The 24,939-nt window shown below is 35.8% G+C and overlaps 1 protein-coding gene across 1 annotated transcript in view; it reads left to right on the top strand.

Moving 5' to 3' along the window:
- The first annotated feature begins 7,810 nt into the window (after positions 1-7,810).
- The window catches only part of MGAT4C (MGAT4 family member C), a 152,261-nt gene continuing 135,132 nt past the window's right edge, over positions 7,811-24,939 (top strand). The window contains 1 exon segment of the mRNA XM_064702028.1: positions 7,811-7,856. Coding sequence (XP_064558098.1) covers positions 7,814-7,856 — 43 coding nt within the window. The 5' untranslated portion in view covers positions 7,811-7,813.

Raw genomic sequence — 24,939 nt, 5'->3', positions numbered from 1 at the left:
AGATGACACCAAGCAGAGTGATGTTGACACACCTGAAGGACTGGATAGCATCCAAAGACCTGGACAGGCTTGAAAAATGTGTCTATGGGAATTTTTGAGATTTAATAAGAGCAGGTGCAATGAGCTACACCTGGGTCAGGGCAACTGCCGTTACAAATCCAAACCAGGGGATGGACAGATGGAGAGCAGCCCTGCTGAGCAGGTCTTGGGGGTGCAGGTGGATGAGAGGCTGGACATGACCCAGCAATGGCACTCCCAGCCCAGAAAGCCAAAGGTGTCCTGGGCTGCATCCAAAGCAGCGTGGGCAGCAGGGAGGGAGGGGATTCTGCCCCTCTGCTCTGCTCCTGTGGGACCCCACCTGCAGGGCTGCATCAGCTCTGGGCTCCCAGCACAGGAAGGACATGGAGCTGCTGGAGAGAGTCCACACAGTCCAGAGGACACCAAGATGATTAGAGGGATGGGGCACTTCTCTTGTGAGGAAAGCCTGAGAGGTTTGAGATTCTTCAGCCTGGAACAGAGAAGGATTCTGGGTGACCTAATGGTTACCTTCCAGTAGCTGAAGGGTATGTGCTGACAGGACAAGGGGGAATGGCTTCCAACTGACAGAGAGTAATTTTAGATTGAATATTGGGAAGAAATTCTTTACTGTGAGGTTGGTGAGGCACTGCAAAAGGTTGCCCAGAGAAGTTGTGGAGGCCTCATCCCCGGAAGTATTCAGGTCAAACTGGATGGAATTCTGAGCAACCTGGTGTAGTGAATGCCATCCCTGCATATGTCACAGGGCTAGAACTAGATGCTTTTTGCTGTCCCTACCAACTCAAACCATTCTATATTTGTATAAGATATATATTTAAATAAATTATAGTACTATACGTACAGGTAATATGTATTATAAAGTTATGTATAAGCAGGTAACATATAAGGTAATAAAAATAAGGTATATTTCATCATATTACGATATGTTACACCTGAAACACGAACTGTTTGTATATATAAAATTGAATTGTACACATTTTACAATTGTACATCATAAATTTTACACAAAAAGAAGGTTTAAAAAGTATACAGTTGGAGTTATTCCAATAACCCCCCCATCTTCATGTATGCATTATATTTATAACTTTAAATAATGAATAAATTTAACTGGGTCAGTGTACATGTATGAAGGGCGAAGTGATGAACAAATTTTGCATCAAATGAATACACCATCACCACAGACGTACATATTTACCTGAGATACTGTTACTTTTTTCCTTTTGCTTTCCTTTATTTATAATTTATTCAATTAGATCATATAAAAGTGAGTTACATACTTTTAATTTTAATATAATCAAAGTCAAGTAAGTATTTTTGTGGAGGGCCTACAGAATTCAAATGCATTTCAGTTCTAATGCTGGTAGATATTTCACTTTGATCCTCTATCCAAAAAGAATATTTTAAAATTATTTTTTGCAGGTTCGACTCTATAGTATAGTCATTTGCAGTGAGATTTAGAAGTGATGATTTTCCCTTGCATTTCTTTGGAAGTTAAAAAAGAAAACTAAAACTTTAATAAATGAGAGATGGGGGCAGGGGATGGGGCTGCTGGGGAAGAGAAAGAAATAGAAAAGAGATGAGGGGAAAGAAAAATAGTGACAGGACAGACTAAGGAAAATATCACCATTCAGTGGATCCCAGTGATGTCCCGTTGATCCTCTCCATCTGGTCTTCTTGGCAGTGAGGGTACCCCCCAAAAAAACCCACAGAGGCCAATGGATTAATATACATATTGATAAGCCAGGTGGGAATGCCCAGATACCTTTCCTGAAGGGGAGCAAGCTTGACACAGGCTCCTGCAGCAGACTTCTGAAGCAGATCTGCTTTTTCACTTTGTATCATGCACAATCCTGTGCTGCAAGGTCTCTGGAATCTGGAGGCACTTTGGGGGGTCCCTGATGGGTTATGACACCTCCTCTGCTGCCTCTCATGTGGCTGTCCCGTGGATGAGGCCTTCCTGGGCCGGGGAGGTTCACAGCTCAGCCAGTTGGTGCGAGGGAGGATGAGTGCTCACTGCCTCTCACCAGTGGTTACGACACACATCCAAAATTCTCCTCTCCCCACCTGGGCTGGTGGGAGAGTGTGCAAACCTGGCCTCAGCAGATGAGCCTGTGGGCTGTGGCCTCCCCCACTCTGAACTCAGCTAGACCTGATTTCCAGGAAAGGTGCTGGGTTTGGCTTTCTTGTGGATACATTTTTCTCCCTCAGCCTTGTTTGCTTTTTCTTAGGCCTGAAATGATTGAATAGTGTCATCTTTATCTTAAGTTCCCTTAGGTGTCTTAACTCACAGTCCCAAGTTTCACTCACGAGGCATCTTAAGGCACAGGTGGGCTTCAGAGGTCACAGCTTCTTTATAAAGATTTCAAAAGTCTTCACACTGATGTTTAAGCCATGAACCATAACATTTCAGTCTCTCAGACATCTACTCTGTGGATATTCTCTTCAGGCCATCACTACAAAAATATTCTGACTGTGAATTTTTAACATTATGGAGAACCAGAAGATTTAATTTCCAGTGCATACTTAAATTTTCAGAAACCTTCCTCCAATTTTGGGCTAACAACATGCAAACACTAAATACTTATATTTTAGGGAGCAGTGTGAGCCTTTCTAACTTGGCTTAACTTGTTCTAAAATTTCCAAAGAAGTCTTTATGTGCAAAAAGTCATTCCAACTAAAGCTAAAATTAGATATGATGTTCATTATTTCTTCATTATTTTCTGCACATTAATTCAACTAATTCTAGAATCAAGTTTTGTCTTTTCCAACACTGAATTATGCATAATGCAAATTAATTTAAGAATACTTTCAGCAAGTAGAGCTGTCGGTTTGGATGCCATTGTTTTTGTTAAATGGAATTGAGATTAGTAGTCTAAAAGATGTGGAGAGTAGGATCTGTATCACGGGGCAGTTTTTCCAGTTGTTTTAAGAACTGACAGGCCTTGGTTCCTGGATAAAATGTTTAGCAAGGTCCCAAGACACCCATAGTCAAAGCAATTCAATCTGCATTCTTGTTGTGCTGTGAGCGGTCATTTCCCCAGTGCTATCAGGCAAGAGTCAGCGGTGACAGCTTTACGAACCGTGAACTCCAGTGGAAAAGTGCAGTTACTTATCTGGCTTCATCACATACAGAAAACAGGGCTGAGTCAGGTGTTTCCAAACTCTATGTTTATATCAAAGTATTCATGGAAAACCTTAGTAGCTTTTTTCCTCTCTTGCACCCCAAATATTTGTTGTACTGTTCATGATATCAAATGTTGTCTGCTGTAATTTCTTGGTCCGAAGAATCCAGTGATCCTGGTTTAAGGTGCTCCCACTTTTTCTTTCCATTCCACGCCACTGTTGTTTGCTGTTCCATCCGTACTGCTTGTGGCTGCTTAACCAGCCACAATTTGTTGGCAGCAGCTGCTGGCGGAGTCATTTGGTGAGTGGGAGCAGCAAACTGATTCAGGTTTTAAAATGAGTAATCCCACCTTCTGTCCTCATTACAAGAAGGACGTGGAATAGTTTCAGTTGGTATTTCCACCAAACGCTTCTTATCATGAACTCACCTCTTGATGCTCACAAGGTTTTGTTTTCATTAAAAGTCAAATTTATTTGGAGAATATGAAGAGGCAATGTTTGTTTATTTTTAGTAAGAAAGCTGATGAAACGAAAAGAAATGCTTCATTGTATAAAATTGTTTCAAAAACATCGAGCATCTTAAATGAGTAAGTAAAGAAACAAGTCAGAGGGAAAGGTGCAGAACTAAGGATCCAGTGACACATTTCTGACTCACATACACTAAAGCAGCTGTCTTCTACACATGACATGTTTTGTTGAGTTCTCCTGTAGCTGGTGTCAATTTCTGAATATGCAGCTAATTATTTGATTGCATACAAATTGTGAATAATGGGTGGTACTATAAACACAAAATGTTTTGATTTTTGCTCCTAGGAATAAGTGCTGCAAACAATGGAAATCAGATATTTGTGAAAAAAGCCCAAAACATGCAAGAAAGATGAAAATATATTTGTGAATATGACCATGTTTCTATGTTGCATGACATATACATCTTTGGTTTTGCTTACTAATTGCATAAATAGTTGTGCATAACAAAAAAAGAAAAAAAATCCATCAAAATATCACTTTTTTAACAAATGAAAGCCAAAAAGAAAAGGGCGTAAGTATATATAAGTATTCCCATCCTACGAAATAGTCTTCATTTTACCTATGACAAACAAACTCTAAGAAATTTCTGTATGCATCAATAACTACATTACAAAGTAGCTACCTTTAAAGACAAGATATCTAAAAATATCTCCAATAGTATTATAAATACAAGAGGGTTTCACACACATGCTGGGAAAGGAAACCTAATTTAATATTCTCATGGTGTTTGGATATTAAAATGAAAATATTCCCAGTAATGTTCACAAAATGAAAACATTAAAGAATGAAATATATTTTATAAATGGCCTTTATGATTGATCATAAATGGAGGGTTAATGCTGTGGAATCAATCTTAATCTGAATTCTATTCTAATTCTATTCTATTACATGTGTATTTATAAATAACTTTAATAATTTTACATTCCTGCCATTTTACTAAACTAAGTAGTTTAGAAAAGTTACTTAAAAAGTTATTGTACAGAGCAGGAGACAATCTTCTGTCATTAAAAAAGCAGAAGAAATTGCATTCAAATGAAAAAAATAAATCTGAATTTTTAGGTCAATATATTAAGTCAGGTATAAAAGAATAAAGAGCTAAATAAGAACAATTGAAAATCTGTGCTGAGGAACTCAGTCTTGGAAATTGTTCTTAATTGAAACAATTTACTTTTCAATAGCAAAATCATTTACATCCTGGAACTGAGGAAAGTCATAATTTTTGCTCTAAGGAATTTGTGAAGATCAAATCATACCATGAATCACTTACTGAAATTACAAAGTAATTAATAAAATGACTTGGGCTTCATTTTAATATCTGTTCCCTTGAGGGAGTTGTTAGAGTGCTGGACATCTCTCATCTGGTTTTTGTGTTGGGGGTTTGTTCTCCAGCAATTTTTAATGACATAATCTTTTCATGAAAGGCAGATACTGATATTCATGAACACAGTTTGCCTTGAAATGTAATTGAAGTCCTGCCTTTTATCCTGTTTGACCAAGTTTCTGGTAATTCTATCTGTATATAATAAAAGCAAATTTCACCTGGAATATGCCTACAATGTCTACCAATGATTTTTACTCAAAAAGCTAATAGATCTAATAGTACTTGAAGTTGTCATTCAGGTGTAAGACAATCTTTTTCTCCTTGTATCCATTTTCACAAATGTGGATTGGTAGAAAAATTCAATAAATTTAATTATAGTATTTTATATTAATTGAAGAAAATACTGTGGAGAGAGGAACAATGCAGTGGAAGGACTTTAGATCATAAATGTGGATATATGTTGTTTACGTTGCTGGTCCCCATATATGGAATATATTATTAAGGTGCATGGTTATATAGTTTTTGCAGTGACTAGAAATAGTTGCTAATATAACAGCGCAGACTGGAATGATTTTTAGACTAAGATATGATAGGAAAGGGTTGGAAAAGGTAGAGGGAGTTCATTTGGGGTCTTTGAAGCCTTCTAGTTATTTATGCTTCACAAAATAACTATAAAAATAGCCAGTGATCATTTCAAGACCATTCTTAGATTTGAGGTTTTATAATGCAGCTCTCCGGTTACTATTGATTCATAAATTCACCAATTTTGGTGGACACAGAAATATACCATGCTACTGTTGATGTAAGGGTAACAACATTTTGCATGTTCTGTACTGCCCTGCTCTTCTGGTATACCACTAGGTATGTGTAGCTATTTATTTCTTTATATATTCTATTCAGTACACGTGTATAAAAGATACATTCAAAACATGTAGGATTATTTCCATTTACCATAAAAGTAATTTAAAATCATTGAATATAATATTTTAAATGAGATCATGTAATTTGTAATTGAAGATGTATATAAGGAAGTTTTTTTATTTCTTTTATCTATACCAAAAAACTAAAATAATATCTAGGTAGTCTATGCCCTCCTTAGGGCAGGGATTATTCAAAAGAGAATATATTTCTCTCAACTCTATAGAACTTAAACTTACATTTATGTTTTTTTACCTTTGTAATTTATAACGGAAGCTGAAATCTTGAAAGCTTTATATCCCTAATATTCAATATACTTTATATTCTACATATCTTTGTGATTGGAGGAAGAAATAGTAGAATAAAATACACAACTCAGGCAGACAGCCCTTAGATGTATTGGAGAAAAAAATGAAAATGAACTGTAGAATGGAAATGTATGGCTCCAAAAATGCACCATTTACTGAAAACATCTATTGTAAAAGTTTTATATCACCCTATTTCTACATATTTCTAAATTTATGTTCAGATGGGTTATTTTCAATAAGCTAGGCTAGCTTTGGCAGACTCATCTATCAGTTTTGCTTCTTTCCTTGGCCACAGGTGTAATCCAAGGCTAGGGGTTTTCTGTATAGGTGCATGATGATATCTTGATACTTTCTCTATCAGAAGTTAAAATAAAGCCTTAATCTATATATGGAAAACTTCATTGTGTTTGAATAGAAATCTTGTTAAAATACTTACATGTGAAGTTAAGTAACCAGTTCTAATTTCATCTTTTGTTGTTTTGCTGTTTCATTGTCTTTTGAAATATTACTGCCTAAAATATAGCTATTAGAAGAGTTTCTGGTATGTGGCATGTTGATGGTATTGCAGAAGTCATACAGGTCAACTACAGGCTGCATTTGTGCAGGCAAACTGTCAGTGTTGACTAACAATCCGTTCAGGTTGGTACATGTGCAGGTTCTCAATGACAATTTTTACCTACCAAGAAAGATGTGATTAGAAATAACTGGCAAATTAAATTACAACTCAGACAGGTATGCCTGTTTCCTCTGATGCTTTCTTGCAAATGCATACATGCAAATAGGAAAATTAGATCTCAAATTAGAATTCATGTTGCTGTCATGACAGATCTTAAGAGTAATTTTTTTGTTTTGGATTTTTTTGATTTTTTGGGGTTTTTTTTGTTTAGTTTTTTTTTTCAGTCCTCTTTTAGACATAGAAGAGTTTGCTTCAGGGGTATTTATTTGTGGTTTGTCTCTCTGTTTTTAAGTACTCATCTGTAATATAAGTAGATTGTCTGTCCATGCACAATGTTTAACCAACTGTGCTTAAAAAATTCAGCCCTGTTTACCTTCAGAAATTTGAAAAAACACCGCTGTATCTTTTTTTTCTTGCAATCTATCCTGTTTGGTTTATAGTTCTAACAAACACAGTTCTTTTCTGTTAAGGTTTCTCTGTGAATGACTGAATGCAACTGATATATGAATATTTTGTCCTTTAAAAATGTTACCCTGAATCTCCAGCCTAACACTGACAGGACAGTCTGTATGGGGGCATGGTTCAAATAGTTTAGGAGCAAACACATTCATTTGGATGTGACCCATAGATGTTCAGTAGACCCAAAGAGGCTCCCATAGCAGGAGGAAAGTACTCAGTTTTCAGAAGCTCAGTATATCAGATTTATCTGTCAGTAGCAGAAATGCCTGTCAAGGGGAGAAGTCTACCTGAAATCACCTCTCAGACAGGGGAGGGTTAGATTACATCTGCTCAGTTGTAACTGACACAATTTATCCTCTTTTATGTGCTGATAAACAAAGAATCAAGAGTTGAACTTTTTAGTACAACTAATGCAATGCAGTCTATATTTTTCAGCAGCTCCCCATGGCTAGATTCAGATATGCAGTGGAAAACCACAGGAGGACTGGTGAGCAGTTAAAGATTTTACTTCCTTTTAGCACCTTCGTGGTAGGAGGCTAGAAGGTGATATTTGTATTATACATGAGGAAAGTTAGACATTGGCCTGGTCATTACTGATGAGTCTAGCTTGAAAAGCAAGCTGGAGGAAATGCATGCAGTAGTGAGGGACAGTTTGCTTCACAGTAGAAAGGATGGATTACAATTTGTTGCTTGTTGTGTGCTTCTACAGGTGTAAAAGTCTATTAATCACCATAAAAACAATTTCTGAAATATCAGTGAAGTACAGTAGTGGTGCCACTGATCTGGCAAAAGCATTCATGTGTTTCTAAAGGTAGATGCTTAGGCATGACAGCAGATATTTCAGATCTGTGAGTCTTCAAACACAGAGGCAAGCATTGGTTCATTAATAACAGTCAGAGGACCTAAAATCTATAGTTATATCCCAATATGAATACCATGCAAAAGTTTAAACCAAACTAAAGAGAAAGAGAAAGTTTTGTCTTGTGGTTCATAACTCATGTACAAAAGTCATCCTTTTTTACAGGCACCCAAAATGCTGTTTTAAAGACGCTCCAGCAGTTGTTTAATGCAGTTTCCTAGTATGAAATAATCTAATTTACATATAGATTAAGAATCTATTTATGGCATCTGTGATGAAACAAATAAATGTGGGAGTCACAAAATCTTTATTGTATCTATTCAGTGCTGTTTGATTTCTGCTTGCATTATAGTCCCATTAATGTTACTACTTTAACATACAGCATACGTCAAACATTTCTTACCAAAATGGCCTGAATTCATGAAAACCTTATCAATAGTCAAGTGTTAGCTTTAATTACTTAATCTAAATATACTTTGAGACTTAAACAAATTGGGGCATCACATATTGCAATTCTACTGCCTACTGGAGAAATATCAGACATATGTTCTCTATTATAAAAGCAGTCACAGTGTCACAATATTAAAACTAATATATAAACATAGTTATATGTAAACTATGAGTGCATTTAAATTGTAGGATTTTAAATATAAAGCAGAAAATACAAAGAAGGTTTCAGCTTTGAGATTGCTACATTTTCTAAACTTTATGATCAACACTGAAAACTAAAGTTTTCAGCTGTTAGGATAATTACCTTTGTATCCTGAAGCCATTCCTTTAAGTACAAAGTTTCTGAAGAATCTGACGAGTCCATAAGAATGATGTATATGTGGTCACATATTCCCATTGCTAGAGAATGAAAAGAAATTACTTGCAGAATTTGTTGATAATACTAATTTGATTTTAGTTGATGTTTTTTCTTTAACTTCAACAGTTTAGTACATTTTAAAATTTTTATTTTATTGTTTCAAAGCAATATAATTGCTCTTTCATATAGTTACTTCTTTATTTGATTTCTCTACCTTATTATGCCACATGTTCCATATATTCTCTGTTGGAGATTCTATTCTGCATGCTTCATTTTTTTTATTCAATTTTCTATTAAATATATTCTGTTAATGCTATTGATGTGTGAAACTCTTAACCTTTGAACTGGTTGACTTTCAAATTTAATGGTGCATATTAATATAGAATTAACATAGGTTTTTGCACTTAATATAGAATTTCTAGGTAATCCATCAGTCATGGGATCTCTTCTAGCTTCAACTGTGTGTATGGAAATATTTGTCCTCTTTTGTCAAGTTTTTGGGGTTTTTGTTTAAGAGAAGCCCACTTTTGCCATGTCTCTAAATTAAGGGAAGAAATTAGTATTTTGAATACGAACATAAGTTTCTGAAATTTAGGAGAGTTTTCTCAACAGGGAGACTGAGGCTGATTTATAGAGTCAGCCTATATGATGGGGCATGGGCAAGTATGCAGCAGTAACTAGGAGAGAGGCAAATTTGGAAACTAAACTGATTGAAAGACTTCATCTGAGAAGGCAACAACTAAGACCTTGGCTCTGAAGATGCTAAAGCTATAATAAGACTACAGTCATGTAGGTAAGGGTCATATTACAAAGAATCGACCAAAGACTACTGAAATAATACTGTGCAAGGGTCTTTGAATTGTCTGAACTTCAAACAAGTGAAATGTTGTTTCTATGATGGTTTGTTTATTTATTTATGTAGTAAACAGCATAATTCATAAGACCAAACTCTATTATTTTTAAGGGTTTTTTAATAAATTCTAGAAATGTATAGTTTTTGCCAAGTCTTTTTGCTTAGAAGATACCATTTGCCTATCTTCTTTCTTCCGTTTACTAGGAAATGCAATGGCTTTGTGATGTTTTTCTGCCTGCTTGGAATCAAAAGTAAAATCTGTTTCATGAATTCAATAGAGCACTTAATTCACTCTCTACAAACATCCAGAAAAAAGAAAGCATGGAGGATCTAACAAATGATGGCAGCTTTTCAGTTCCACAAGGGAGGACCAAACAGGTTCAAACTGAAGAAAAGTTAGGGAAAAGCATCCATCCATCCCTAACATATTTAGACAGGGAGATCTAGAGCATGAAGAATATGTAAGTTCCTTAGAAGGATGACTAGCTGTCATCATAGTGATGTGAAAAGAAGCAGAATAGTGTTTTAGAAGATTTATGTGGCAATTTAGTTTAAACTCTGATAATCTGGATTGAGCAGACTCCATTTCCTGACAGGAACTACAAGTGTATAGAAGAGAGAAAAACAAAAAGGAAATTAAAGGAAAAACTCCTCACTCCTCCACCTCCCTGACAAACTCTGAAAAAAACCATGCCCAAAACACATTCCTCTTGTAAAATCATTAGCAGGAGCTTTTTCATAGAAAGGGGGGTAAAGGTACTTTTTATCTTTCAAAGAACTCTGATTATGATACCAACTAGGTGATTTACTGCTCCCCACAACAGTTTTTAGCAGTAGTCAGTGTAAGTCTCTGAAATCAAGGAGGTACTTTCTTCTGATGCTCATGCCTATGAGATACTTGAAAACAAAGCTGTTACAAACACAAGGCCTAATATTGCTATACACTGGTCACCAGGAAAAACATTCTTGCTAATGTACACACACATACCACGTCTTTTTCACGACATGTGCCCTATCACATTTCCTCTAGAAATATGCTTACTGGAGAAAAAGGAGAGGAATGTTTAATGATTTATGATTAAAATCAGAGGAAATCAGAAATACCAAAATGGAATCTTGATGTTTTGCAAAAACCATGTTCTTTAAGAAGGGGAAGACTGGTTTGCTATATGAAAGGGTTAAAAGAAACAGCTACACAAAATGCAGACAATGCTGAGAAGTGGATTTCTTCTCACCACCACAATGCAGCAATTTGGACCTGGCTTGTTTAATATTTCACATGAAAAATCCTCGGAGACTGACTTGACAGACACAGCATTTTTTGAGTAAACCAACAACTTCAAAAGCAGAGAGTCACCACTCCAGATGGTACATACACAGAAGTGTAAAAAAGCTTAACTGTGCAGTGACTGAGCTGACAATAGATACAGTCCCTTACTCCAAGCAGCCAAATGGCTCAAATGTTTGCTAAGTTAAAATTGTAACTGTGCGCTGATTTCACTGAATCATGCAGAATTGTTGAGTTTGGACAGGACCTCTGGAAGCCACCTTGTCCCACCCTGCTGCTGAAGCAGGGCCACATAAGGTCAGTTGCTCAGGACCATGTCCAGATGGTTTGTGAAGATCTCCAAGGATGAAGACTCCACAAGTGCTCTGAGCAGTGTGTGCCAGTGTAGAATCACTACACAGTAAAACAAGTGAGTTTTCCATGCGATTCCATACATGTTAAGATGGACTCTCCTGGTTTTATGTCCATTTGTGTCTTGTTCTCTTTTAATTATGAGTTTAGCTACATATTTTATCATTAAATATTATATGTGTTCTCTGGGACATTTTAAAACAGTAAGTCTTTACATCAATATGTGACAACTTGCTGTTCAAAAAATAATTAAAAAATGGGACTTAGAATGCCATGAAATAATGAAACATAGCCAACGCAGACAACATATGTTTTCTACAAAAAAACCCAAAACCAAACATCTTTCCCTCAGTTCTTCATTTAAAGTGTAGATGTCAAAAATGTAATGAATAAAAGAAATTTAGGAACATGCTGTATTCAGACTTGCAAAAGTTTGTTCATTTGGTTTCATATGGAAGAGCCTGTAAAGAAAGTAAGATAGTGATGGAAAGAGAGTCAATGAAGATATAGATATAACTCTCTCTATATATATAAAATACATACAAAAGTATGTAAAAATACACATATTGGAATATGCTGCTAACTACATCTCGTAACATGCCCAGTTCCAAATGTAGAATCTTTATCTAACAACCAGGGTGAAGAGGTTTTCAACAGCAGTGAGTTTCTATAACTCCTTCTCTCATTGTTCAGTTAAAAGAGATAATGAGAGAATTTTTAAACATGGTGAATCATTGGGTGGATCCAAATATCTGTTTCTGGGAAAATGTGTTATTCAGATGGCTAATATTGTGTGTACCAGACAAAATAATTGGGGGTGGATTTTTTTTTTTATTTTTGAAGGCAATACTTTTGCACTTGGCCAAGCACCAGCAACTCCTAATTTCTAGTTTACTGGTGTTATAACTTGTATCATAAAATATCACCTACAGACTAAAATTTTCTGCTTCCCTTTTTCTTTTATTAGAAGAAACTGGGTTTTTCTTTAGCCAAATATGATCATTATATTTAGATCCCTAGTGTGAAGCAGTTGTCAATTTCTTATTCTCAATAATCAAGTCAGTGATGTATATCTATACAGATATATAGATATACAGATATATAGATATATAGATATATAGATATATAGATATATAGATATATAGATATATAGATATATAGATATATAGATATATAGATATATAGATATATAGATATATAGATATATAGATATATAGATATATAGATATATAGATATATAGATATATAGATATATAGTATAGTAAAGCGTCTTGGTTTGAAAAGATAGGTGTCTACTAAGTAAGGCCAGAGTCTCTCTTGAAAATGTAAAACCCCTTCCTCCAAATTTTTATAATTTTGAAATTAAGAGTCTCTCAGGCAAAGATATGGGAGTAGGAATAGCAGTTCTTTATTAGGAAAAATAATTTTTTAAAAATGCAGTAATACAAAACAACACGGACAGAGTCAGAATACGGCCTGACACCCTGTGGGTCAGAGTGCTGAATGGTGGCTGCAGTCCTCCTGGAGTGGCAGATGTGGTTCTGTTGAAGCAGTGATCTGTAGAGTGCGTAGTTTTCCTCCGAAGGTCCAGTGGTGGTGCAGATGGGCCTTATCTTCCTCTGGGAATCCAGTGGGAAAAGGGTGCCTGTGGTGTTCCAAATCTCAGATTATATCCAGTTAGGAATGTTTGGCTCCTCCCCCCGGGCAGAGCATGCCACAACGGGATGATGTAATTTTATCAGTCATGCAGCAGGACTCAAGGGCCCATTAACAGGAGATATTTCTCAGAGGGAGGATGGGTTGTGGAAGAGATAAAGAAAACTGCCCCACCTGATTTTAACACGTGGCCTATTAACAGAAGACAACAGCCCCACCTCTAACAGATGGCAGTGGTGGAAGAATACATATCCCTGGCCACATCTTGCATTTGCAACCTAAGACATAAAGTTAGCAGTTTTTTACATGTAAGATGGAAAAAATGTCATTTCTTTATTACTATGTAAATATGAGAGGTTTTTACAAATCACTTAACATTTGATAAAAATGGAGTCAGGCCTGAAAGTAAAAAAGAAAGAAAGATGTCCAAACTGTTTGTTCAGTAAATTGAAATTGAAGATTGAAAATGGAAAACTTTGATTTTAATCTATGTCAAAGGGTTTATTTTAGCTTTTTTTTTTAAGACAAGTTTTATGAAATATTTATCTTAGAAATGGACTATTTGCTTACTCTGCTTCTTGTTCACCCCAATCTTTTGATGCAATTACTGCTTAAGAAGGCTAAGTTAAGAATGCAGTATTATATATTTGAGAGTCTTTATCCTTATATATTACACTCAGGAAAGGCTGAAATACATTTTCAGCAACAGCCACTTGATGTACTGTGCAAACAAACACTTCATGTGACCTTTCAGAGAAAAAATATTTCATGATTATTTTAGTCATCCAATTAAAACAAATAAACAACCAAAAAAAACCCCAAAAATTCAATTTCTTTACATACCTTTCACTTTCTCAATGACAAGCTAAAATCCTGTTCATGTTGCTATGTAAGATGATAAGTCAGTCTCAGACAACCCCAGCTTGCAACATATAAGGTGCTGTAAAAAGAATACCACTATTGTAATAAATGTCCTCATATATGAAACATGAAATATGAATCGACCTATTTTATGTTTCTAAGCTTTAGTTAATTCAGTCACCAAGATGTTCTGAAAACCCAAAGGAACTTAAGTCCAGGATTTACATGTCTAAAGTGGTTCATGATTATTTCAAGATAAAATAGCAAATACCCTGCCACAATAATTTTTTCAAGTCCCTACAAGGTAATTCCATCCTTAACCAGAAGGAGAAAGTAGAGTAATTTAGGGAGTTTGCAGGTGAGTTTACAAACCTGTTAATGCCAAGCAGATTTTGTTGCACAGTTCAATTTATGATTCAGTACACAGAGTAGTCAAGAACATAACAGCATAACTATCCACAAGAAAACTCACACTGTCTCATTCAGAGAAACATTTGCAGATGATGGTTAAGTATTATATAGATAAAAATGCTCTGGGATTTGTGGTGGTTTTGGTTTTATTGATTGGAGGATGACACTGATGTTGCTACAATTCCCCCAGTAAATTAAATCATCTAGACCAAAATGAGGCTTTGAATCATAAAAAGAGATTTCCATTTTTTCAGAGTGTGAATGCTATGCTTTTCACTGATTAATAAGTAGAGTTGAATACCTATAAGAAACTCAGAAAATAAATTTTAGGTAAATCTCTGAAATTTTAATTTGTACTTGGACTGAGTGAGCAGTGTATAAGACAAAGGAGGAATCAAAAATGCTTGTTTTTCATGATTTATATAATTGTGAAGGGAAAACCATAATGAAATCAAGGTGCTGTGCCTCATCAGAGCTGTGACCTGATTTCAAATATATCCTCTGATTCTCTTGTACATTGCCCTTTTATTGAAAGATTTAACTTTCTGAAGCACATGGTGGCTACAGCTAAAGGACTCTTGAGTTAAAGCAGAGGAGAAGAAGATATAGAAGGCAAATAATGTTTGCATGTTTAGTAATTAAGTAGTGCAAGACTAAATATGCATGGTTAAAATTTTTGGAAAAGTCATCTAATATAGCACCAATTTTATAAAGGTATACAACAAAAGCAATTGTTGTACATATTTTTTCATACCAAAGGTAGAATTCTGTGTCTAACCTTGAGTTCACTGTTTTCTGGATTCAATTGACCCTTAAGTATTAATTCCAATATTAAAATATGTCATAACAACATGCACAGAAAAAGAAAGAGTGTTTTCTTTTTTGCACTGATTGATCTAAAAAAAGAACTTTGTCCATCATGTAGCCACAATATACTTTTAGCTCGAACAACAGCAGATTTAACAACAGGGTGAATGTTTTCCACTTTTCCTAGGTAATGAAAGTTTTAAAATCCCTATTATCAAAGTTCATTTTGCTGTTTCAGAATACAGGACAGCAAAAACACAAAGGAAAAAGAAAAAATGGCAATCATTCTGCAAGACTAGAAAAAAAGCTGGATGAGAATTTACTTTACAAATCTTTAGTAATATTTTTCTTTCTTACATCTGGGTGTTCACATGTCTGTAAGACAATTGCACACTCTTAAGTGTGTTTGTATATAAATGCCATCAAGACAGAAACTTCAAAAATATTTTATGAATAACATAGTCAGTACCTCACTTCAGATGTTTTTGCTTGGTCTTTGAAATAGGTATGATTCTGCTGAAGTTATAAGAGCTATGTTTTGTTATTTATTTTCATAAGCAAGCTGGTCTTCGTAAAGTCAACTAAGTTCTTTGCTAGTTACATGTACAGTTACAAACTAGTATATGTCCCCAGATTCTTTCATTTTCCATTCAGCCATCTTTTGCCATATTTTATTATTAACTCTATGTTCATGTTTTTCTTTTTATTTTAAAGAAATAAAAAGAATTGTTAGAACAAAAAATATAGTAAGCCTCTGTGAATGAATTCATCACATCCTGTAACTTTTACAAAAGTACTGCGCCAAACTGTAGTGCCAGAGAGGAATTTAGTGGAATATAGATTTAGATATAATTGGCAGTTAGCTGGACATGCTTGATTCATCTTGCAGTATAATATGCACTAAGTACCACTGGTAGAGGTTTATTTGTTTTATGCTGCTTTCTTTAACCATATCTGTGAGAAAGAGAGAGTAGAACAAGTTTTCTTTCCTTGTAAAGCCTCCAAGCTTCAGAAACTGAGTGTCATTAACAGTGATAGGAGAAACCTTCAAGAAAAACATTGCCACTTGAAGCTAATGAATGCACCTACTCATTTAGAATGTTTTGCTCACAACTTAGAAGCTCTCATTCATTGCCTTTTTTTTTTCATTATACCCTGGTCTTATTTCAAATCCATCCCAAAGTAATTTTTGATTGTCCTGTTGTTCTCTCTAACCTTGTGACCAGATGTAACACTGCATGTTTTCCCAAAAAAAACTTTTAAGCACTCTCGCTGACACAGTCTGAGCCCCAAATACACAGGCCCAGGTAATCCTATTCATACATGCATGTATATACATGGCTTGTATTCAAGCTTTGGCATTTTTACTGGTCTATCTGTGTACTCTTGTAGCCATGTGATTTCCTAACAATATAAAATTTCTTACTCATATTGATCCTACCTCCTACTGCCCTTCATTACATCCTTGGGGATCAGCGTGCTCCTCTTAGAATACATTAGTCATTCATTACTAACGCCATAAAAGCCCTGGAGCCCTAGAAGAGAAGAGTCTTTCCTTTTACCTTTCTGCTCTCTCACTCTTAATAGATAACTCCCAGCTGCTATTTCATTTTTCTTCTGTCATGAAAGCTGTAACTACATTATTAAAATGGCATGCAGCTCTAAAACTACTATCAATTACACTAATTAAGGTCAAATAGAATTAAACAGCACTCATTGTGGAAAACAATGAAAGCAATGTAAACCTCTATTAATTTACTTTACATCATATGTACATATGACAGTTTCTACACATCTTCTTATTAATTGTTTTTGAGTAGTCTCTTATAATGACTTCTCTAGGATGCATTTTGCTCTTTTCCATTTGAGAACTAAACATCCAGATGGAAATTTTTATTTTTTTTAACTGTGTAAGTAGAAATGACCTCTTTTTTTAGAAAAACTATTTTCTTGGGTTTTGTTTGTGTGAAGAGAGAACATTATGAATTTTCAACATTTGCCATCCCTGCAGCTACAAGGAGGATAACAAGCCAAGGAGGACTTGACATATCTGTAAGAAATATGTTCTAACTAGGTCTAAAATCTAGTTTTACAATGGAAAATGCATGTTTCCTCTCAGTAGCTGTCCCCCAGTACTGTCAATCTGAAAGACACACTGTAGAAAATTACATTTAGTGGAAAATAATATATATATTCTAAGAGACTTTTTAGAGGAAATGAATTTTTTGATTTCTGTTTTCTATCATGCAGATTATTATTCTGAATGAGAAAGAAGCTGCTGAAATCTGGCTAAAGGAATTTAAAAAACCAAAAATCCAAAACAAATCACCTAACAATCTGACTTTAAATATTTCAGGTTATTTATTAAAAAATGATGGCATTTTCATCTCTTTACTGAGAGATCCTATCTAAGCCATAATATCTCTCCTCATCTGCATGCAGTCCTTTTTGAGTAAACAGTCATTCTGCTTAGCCAGCCGGGGACTGCAAGAAAGATATTTTTCATTTTAAAGGATACTGGAACATGTTTCCTCTCTTGGTATCAGCAGTGCTCACTCCTGACCATCACAGTGAATTGCTGTTTTCCTGCATGTCTGTGAGTAGGGTTCTTGAAGGCAGCTGAAAGAAATTATTCATCGTGGAAAGTTACTCTGCACAAAAAATATCATCCTTGAACACAATAATCTTGATGAACAGTTCTTTAAATACAAAGCAAGGTTAGTTCCAAGTACAAAACAGTGTTTCACAATGGAAAATAAGAAATACCAAGAAGAACTCCTTTCTTTTTAATCTTTTGAAGCACAATCATTGCCTCTTTATGAGTGTTTCTAACTAGTGCTTCAAGGTGTTGAATAATGCAAACAGAAGGAGAATGAGAGTGAGGGGGTCTAAAAGAGCTGCTTGAGAGAATGAAGGATCATAGGCTGCAGCAATGACTCACTGTAACACAAAATGCTCTGTGGTTAAATTATTCAGACTAGACAGGGTGTTGTAATTAAAAGTAGTTACCATTCCTCCCAGATAACATCCCAAAGAACTTTTTTAATGAACAGGATCATTTCATTAACATATTTTTTGTGATTAAAAATTTAGAAATGTCTTCCTTTAAATTTCTTCTAAATGACCCCAAATTAACCTACAGAGACATTTCACTCATAAGAGATGTTTTCGTACACAGTGAAAGTTTCAAATGAAATTTTGGCACAGCCCCATTTAATCTACAATGACACAACTGAATTTCAACAATTAAAAGCTGCACTAGTTTAAATCTGCTGGAGATTCAGCCTCACCTAACTTGAAGGCAATAACTAACATTTTGTTATTGATTATGTGCTCCCTATCCCATTGAGGTAAAGCTAAATAAAAAAGTTGAGAATTTCTATATTAGTATACTAGTGTATTTTATACCAATTTTATAGATTTAGAAGTAGGCCTTCGTTTGGTAGACCTTCTTTCTAACTTTTTTTCACCAGCATCCCACTCTGCTGTGCACTGGTACAGCTTCACCTTGAGTCCTGTGTGCAGTTTTGGGTACCACAGTGCAAAAATGATGTTAAGGCATTAGAGAACTTCTAAAGAGCTGCGACGATGGTGAAGGAAAGCCGCATGAGGAGTGTTTGAGGTCACTTGGTCTGTTCAGCCTGGAGGAATCTGAGGGGAGACTTCATCACAGCCTAAACTTCCTTGTGAGGGGAAGAGGGGCAGGCACTGATCTCTCCCTTGTGGTGACCAGTGACAGGGACTGAGAGAATGGCTTGAAGTTGTGTTAAGGGTGGATATTAGAAAAAGGTTCTTCACCCAGAGGGTGGTTGAGCATGGGAACAGGCTCTCCAGGGAAGTGGTCACAGCACAAGCCCTGACAGCGTTTGAACATCTGGAGAATCCTCTCAAGTGCATGGTGTGATTCTTGTGGCCACTCTGTACAGGGTCAGGAGTTGGACATTGATGATTAGTGTATTATATGATTCCATGATTCTCATGTATTACTTGCTATTTTTGAGGTTGGACTAGATGACCCACTGTGGTCCTTTCCAACCTTACTCATTTGTGATCCTATTAGTCTGTGATTCTCTGATTCTTATCTATTTAGGAAACATCTAAGTAATGTAGTTTTAAAGTTATTTTTATGTAAAATGTGATTTTAAAAATGCAAACTTCAATTGCAGCTAAGGGATCACATGGCAACAGAAATAATGACTGATGAAAAGATCCTAAGCATGGAGGTTGACCAAAGGTCTGAAATGACATCTTGGAGTTTTGAATATGAAGTAAGCAAACATTTCAACCAGCCTACAAAACAGACTTGGAACTCACCTTCAGTTTTTGGTGAGTCCACAAAGGGCATTTATTTCAGCTGTCGAGTTCCGTTCATGTTAATAATTTCAAGCCAATCGAATACATAAAGGGAAAAAACCCTCAAACATCCATCTTGTCAATAAGAATACTGATAATGTGAAAATTAATTTTTTATAAGAGATATAATTTATATCAACTTTGAAAGTTCATAAAAGTCATGGTTTTGATTGGTTTATGTTAGGATTGCTGGTTTTCATTGCATTTTGTTTTTCCCCAGGGGGCTTCTTTTGGGCTGTACATATCTAACTTTTGCAAACAAATTGACAGAGGAAACTCCATTTACATGTCTCATTTGTATGCACAGTGATAATATACAGTCTATTTAAAGGCTGTCGTTGGACTTAGACAATTCACAGACTTTTTTTCTACCTTTTGCCACAGGGATGAATTACAGCCACACTGCAAATTTGATTGTGCAGAGAGAGCATGTGGGAGGAAAGCTGTGTTGCAAGAGGCTCAGAGTGCACCTTACTGAGACAAAACAGAAACAAAATTTAAAAAATACAAATAAAACATAAAATGGGTAAAAACTAAGAAAATACATATGGGATGGGAAGAGGATACAGAGGTGAAAGAAACTCTGTACTAAAGCAATAGATTAATTGTTTAAAATAATATTTCTTGATTTGTTATTTTTTTATACCTTTCATGGAAATGAAGAAATTATGGCAAGGAAATTGCAATAAAGGATTCTCTCATCTAAATAAAAATTAAGATCAACTGATTAAAGGAAACAGTTTTATTGAATGAAACAAAACTGGATTCATCAATTTAAGACACAGAAAGCAAAAATAGATTTAATATTTAGTCAAGATTTAATATTAAGTCAAAGAAAGGTTGCAAAGGTCATACAGATTATTAATTTCAGAAAAGAAAAGATAAAATAGGATTCAAACTTTATTAAGCAGATGAAGTGGAATATATGAGTCATTAACTTCAATAAGAAAACTCAGAATAGATAATATTTATATAATTTTGTAACTTAAAGTAAGGCAGAAAATAATCAAAAAAGGAACTAATTATTAATTGAATCCAAAGCAAGGTTATATCAAAAGATACATGTTTGAATACATTTTGGGAATTTTTTAGATTAAAACAAGGTTACTGTGGAAAACATGAGTCTTTGTTTTGGTTTAGCAGAGCTGGTGGGAGAAAGCCTCTACCCATGAAGTCAGCACAGTCAAATAGTGGTCTGTTTTGGCATCATTTCAAGCAACTCCTCTGTCATGCACTTTAAAAAGGAAGAAAACTTGTCATTGTGGCATAGTTATCATGTCCTCTAAAAGCGGAAGATTCACTGACCCAGCAGTATATAGAGAGGACTGTTAAAAACGTTTATAACTAAGAAAGATATGCTTTACAGAGTTTATTGGCTTTGTGTGGCCAGGTTTGGGTAGTGGCGGAGCGAGCTGCATGGATGGCTTCTCCGAGAAGCTGCCAGAACCTTCCTCCATGTCATGCAGAGCCTCAGTGGCTCCGAGATGGACCTGCTGCTGGCCACGGCTGGGACAATCAACAATGATGGGAATGTGATGACACATTTAGGTAGGCAAAAAAAAAAGCTATTACTCAGATATAATTGTGGCTAGAGAAGAGCAGGTGAGAATATGTGAGAGGACCAGCTCTGCAGACACCAGGGAGAAGGAGGGGGAGGACGTGCTCCAGGTGGCAGAGCTGATATTCCACCATGGTCCACGCTGCCATGGTGAAGCAGCCGTGCCCCTGCAGCCCATGGATGTCCATGGGGGGGCAGAGAGCCACCTGCAGCCCACGGGGGACACCCACACCGGAGCAGCTGAATGCATGAAGGGAGGGTGTGAAACCCAGGCTGGAACAGGCTTCTGCCAAGGAGCTGCAGCCCTCTGGAGAGAGGAGCCCACGCTGGAGCTGGTTTCCTGGTAGGACTTGTGACCCCAGGGGTAATGAACACATGGCAGCAGTTTGTGAAGAACTGTTTCCCTGGGGATGGACTTACACTATTCCTGTCTCCCACAGGAGGGATCCCATGCTGAAGCAGGGGAAGGTCTCCGCTGCCTGAGCAGTGGCAAAAACAACCTGTGATAAACTGACCATGACCCCCATTCCCTGAGTCCCTGTGCTGCTGGGAGAGGAGGTAGAGCCCAAGAAGGAGGAACAGGTTGGGGGAAGGTGTTTTTAAGATTTATTTTACTTCTCATTACCCTGCTCTGATTTTGTTTGTGATAAATTAATTTAATATCCCTGAGCTGAGTCTGTTTTGCCAACGACAGCAATTGGTGAGTGATCTTTCCCTGTCCTTACCTTCACCCATGAGCCATTTGTTATATTTTTTCTCCCCTGTCAGTTTCTGGAGGGGAGTAATAGAATGGTCTTGTTGGGGGCCTGGCATACAGACAGGGTCAATTCACTAGATACAAACAAACAAACAAAAAATCTACTTCCTGAAATTAATTACAAGCAAGAGAAACACAATAGAATTAATATAGAAGCAGTGGATTATATAATTTCATTTAACCAAAGAAAGTGTTACAAATTTGCAAATGCAGTGAGATATTGTGCTAACAGGTGCTAGTGTACACATATAATTCCTTGATGTGACTTTCAGAAATAAGCAACAAGAGGAAAAACTGACAGCAAAGGTCTAGCATAGGATGCAACTCCTATGTTTTCATGTTCGTATTGCTCAGATTTTTCTTTTGAGAACATTGAATTTCACTTTTATGCAGAATGATTCTGCATAAACACTCTGCTCTAGATATCCTAATGTCTACTTCAGAAAAAAAAATCACAAAAATAAAGCTATTAAAATCTCAGCCTCACAACTGAAAAGCAAACACATTATGGAGAAGTCCTGCCTCAGAGAGCACGTGTACTCTCACAATCCTGCTGATGAAAATAGCCATATACTTTTGGTTTTCCTCCCTTGGTGTATTTTAGGTAATACTGAGACAATAAAACATAATATTGATCACCATTCTTCCTGTGCTTCATCTAAAAGTGCAAGATATATATGCAATTTATGCCCACACTCCATAGAATTAAAATAACTGGGTTTATTTTACCTCACAGTTAAATTTTTTTAAGTACACACCAAAAGGGAAAACAAGTAAAACATACATTCTTTGCAAAACTGGTTTTTGGATTTTTGAAAGTTGCTGTTTAGTTGCCTGGCCTGGAGACCTTGGATGAGGAGGCTGCAGGATTCCTGTAACTCCTGTGTCTACCCTCCACTTTTCAGAAAGGAGAATTCAGCTACACTGGCATGTAGTAGCTGAATTTGCTGATGTGAGCTAGGTTGCTTGTGACCACCTTGTGACCAGCTGAAGTACTGCAGCACGTTGATCCTTCAGATACCCTTGGCCATCTCAAAAAATATTAAACATTATTTAGAACAACTGTTGTGTTTAGGCAACTGTATCTGTCCAAAGATACCTAGTTTAAAGCAAAATGAAATTATTTCTAGGCTCCAGTGTTTGCATCGATTTGCTCTGCATGGTTATAAAGTGAGGTAAGATACCTACCCCACATGTAGATACCTGTACTTGTGTTAATTTAAAACTGAACTCCATATATAGCAGAGATTTCACATTTTAAATCATGCAGACAGATTTAAACCAAGAAAGATTTAATCTAGCAGGCTAATTGAACATTCCCCCCAAAATTCAGCTATTTTGTGCAGAATGGTTTGACCAGCTTTAATTACTAAAGCTGTTCTAAAACCTAAGATGTTATCATTTTAATAGACTGTTCTTAATAAAGTAGTGTTAGTATTGTATCTTGTATGTGCTTTTCAATCTACAGGAAACTGTATGTGTGCTTTATTGAATAATAATTCAAATTGCATCTCAGTGTTGTAACATTCAAGACACTATCTGTGATAGCAGATAATTATGATTTTGTCAAAAAGTCATAGAATCATAGAATGTTTGGGATTGGAAGGGACTTCAGAAATTACCTAGCCATGAGCAGGGACAACTTTCAACAGGTCAAATTATCCAAGCTGACTTTGAATACTTCCAGTGACTAAGTATCCACAGCATCTCAGGACAATGTGCTTCAGTGTCTCACCACAATCACAGCAAAGAATTTCTTCCTTACATGCAATCTAAGTCTACCATATTTTAGTTCAAATATATTTTTCTTCTCCTATCACTGCTTCTGTGCCCTGGAATTAGTTTTATTAAGCAGTACTGAAAACTTGTATTTTTAATATTTTTTCTTATTTTCTTTTACTACCTTCAGAAACTCTACTTTAAAATATGCCTAAATGCATTTTATGACATGCCATATACACCATATATAACTTTGTATATTAATATGAATATAACAGCAATTTTAAAATGCATCTCACCAGTCACCAGCAGAGACCTCTGACAGCAAGCTGTCCTTTTCACTTCTGTTTCTCAAACCAATGTCAGGATGAAGATAATGTCTTCAAGACTAAATCACTTCATATGTCAATGTCCTCAAATCTTCATCTTGTATTTAGTATTCCCTTAACAATCAACACTGAAGATGAATACCTTTCTTAGTATCCTCTTTAAATTTTTTTTCTCTGTATTTTCAGTATGCTTATTTTAATGATGTAAAGACTGTATTAGATATTGCTATAAATGCTTTTGAAAATAACGTTTTTTGTGTATAAATAACAAAAATGTAGTTATTTGTCAGTTCAAATTTATCTTAACATTTAGCACATCAGAAAGGTTGCTTGGTCAGTCAGCAGAACACTGTACCTCAATCATTCACCTCTGCCTTTTTAGTGTGACATGGTTTTGTACACTGTCATGCTAGCTGCAGAAACAAGCTCTTCATTTCATACTGGTTCAAAATCTCCTGGTAAAACACCAAACACTGACATATTTGTTCTGAATAATTTCCTCTTTGATAAGCTTTCAACTGAACAGCTGAAAAAGTCGTCATGTGAGAAGGAAACTCAGGAACAAGTTGAATCCCAGTGTGAAGGAGAAAGGGTTGTACAGCTAGTAAATTATTATCTCATGTGATGAATTTATGACATAATTTATGTCTTTTGTAGACTGTCATTAATATTGAGTACCTTTAGTATCCCTTGCAAATTGGAATTTGGCATGCCCAATGCTGGAAAACTTCAAGAAGTGGATGCTTGTATTGTATTTTGTAGTGATCACGAGAGGTGTTCTCAAAGACCAGAATTTCAGACTTGAGTCTACAAAAATTGCTTTTGTCTGCTGATTTAAATGTTAACAGAGCTTCCCTCACTACAGTAGTGTCTGAAAATTCTGCTCTAAAATGGTCAACTATCTTACAGGTCAAGATGTTGAAATGAACATTAGAATTCAAACCATGATTTTCAGGAAGT

This window comes from Zonotrichia leucophrys, chromosome 1A, assembly GCF_028769735.1.
Source record: "Zonotrichia leucophrys gambelii isolate GWCS_2022_RI chromosome 1A, RI_Zleu_2.0, whole genome shotgun sequence".
Classification (NCBI taxonomy): Eukaryota; Metazoa; Chordata; class Aves; order Passeriformes; family Passerellidae; genus Zonotrichia; species Zonotrichia leucophrys.
The sequence above is the reverse complement of the archived record's forward strand: the minus strand, read 5'-3'. Positions and strand labels throughout refer to the sequence as shown.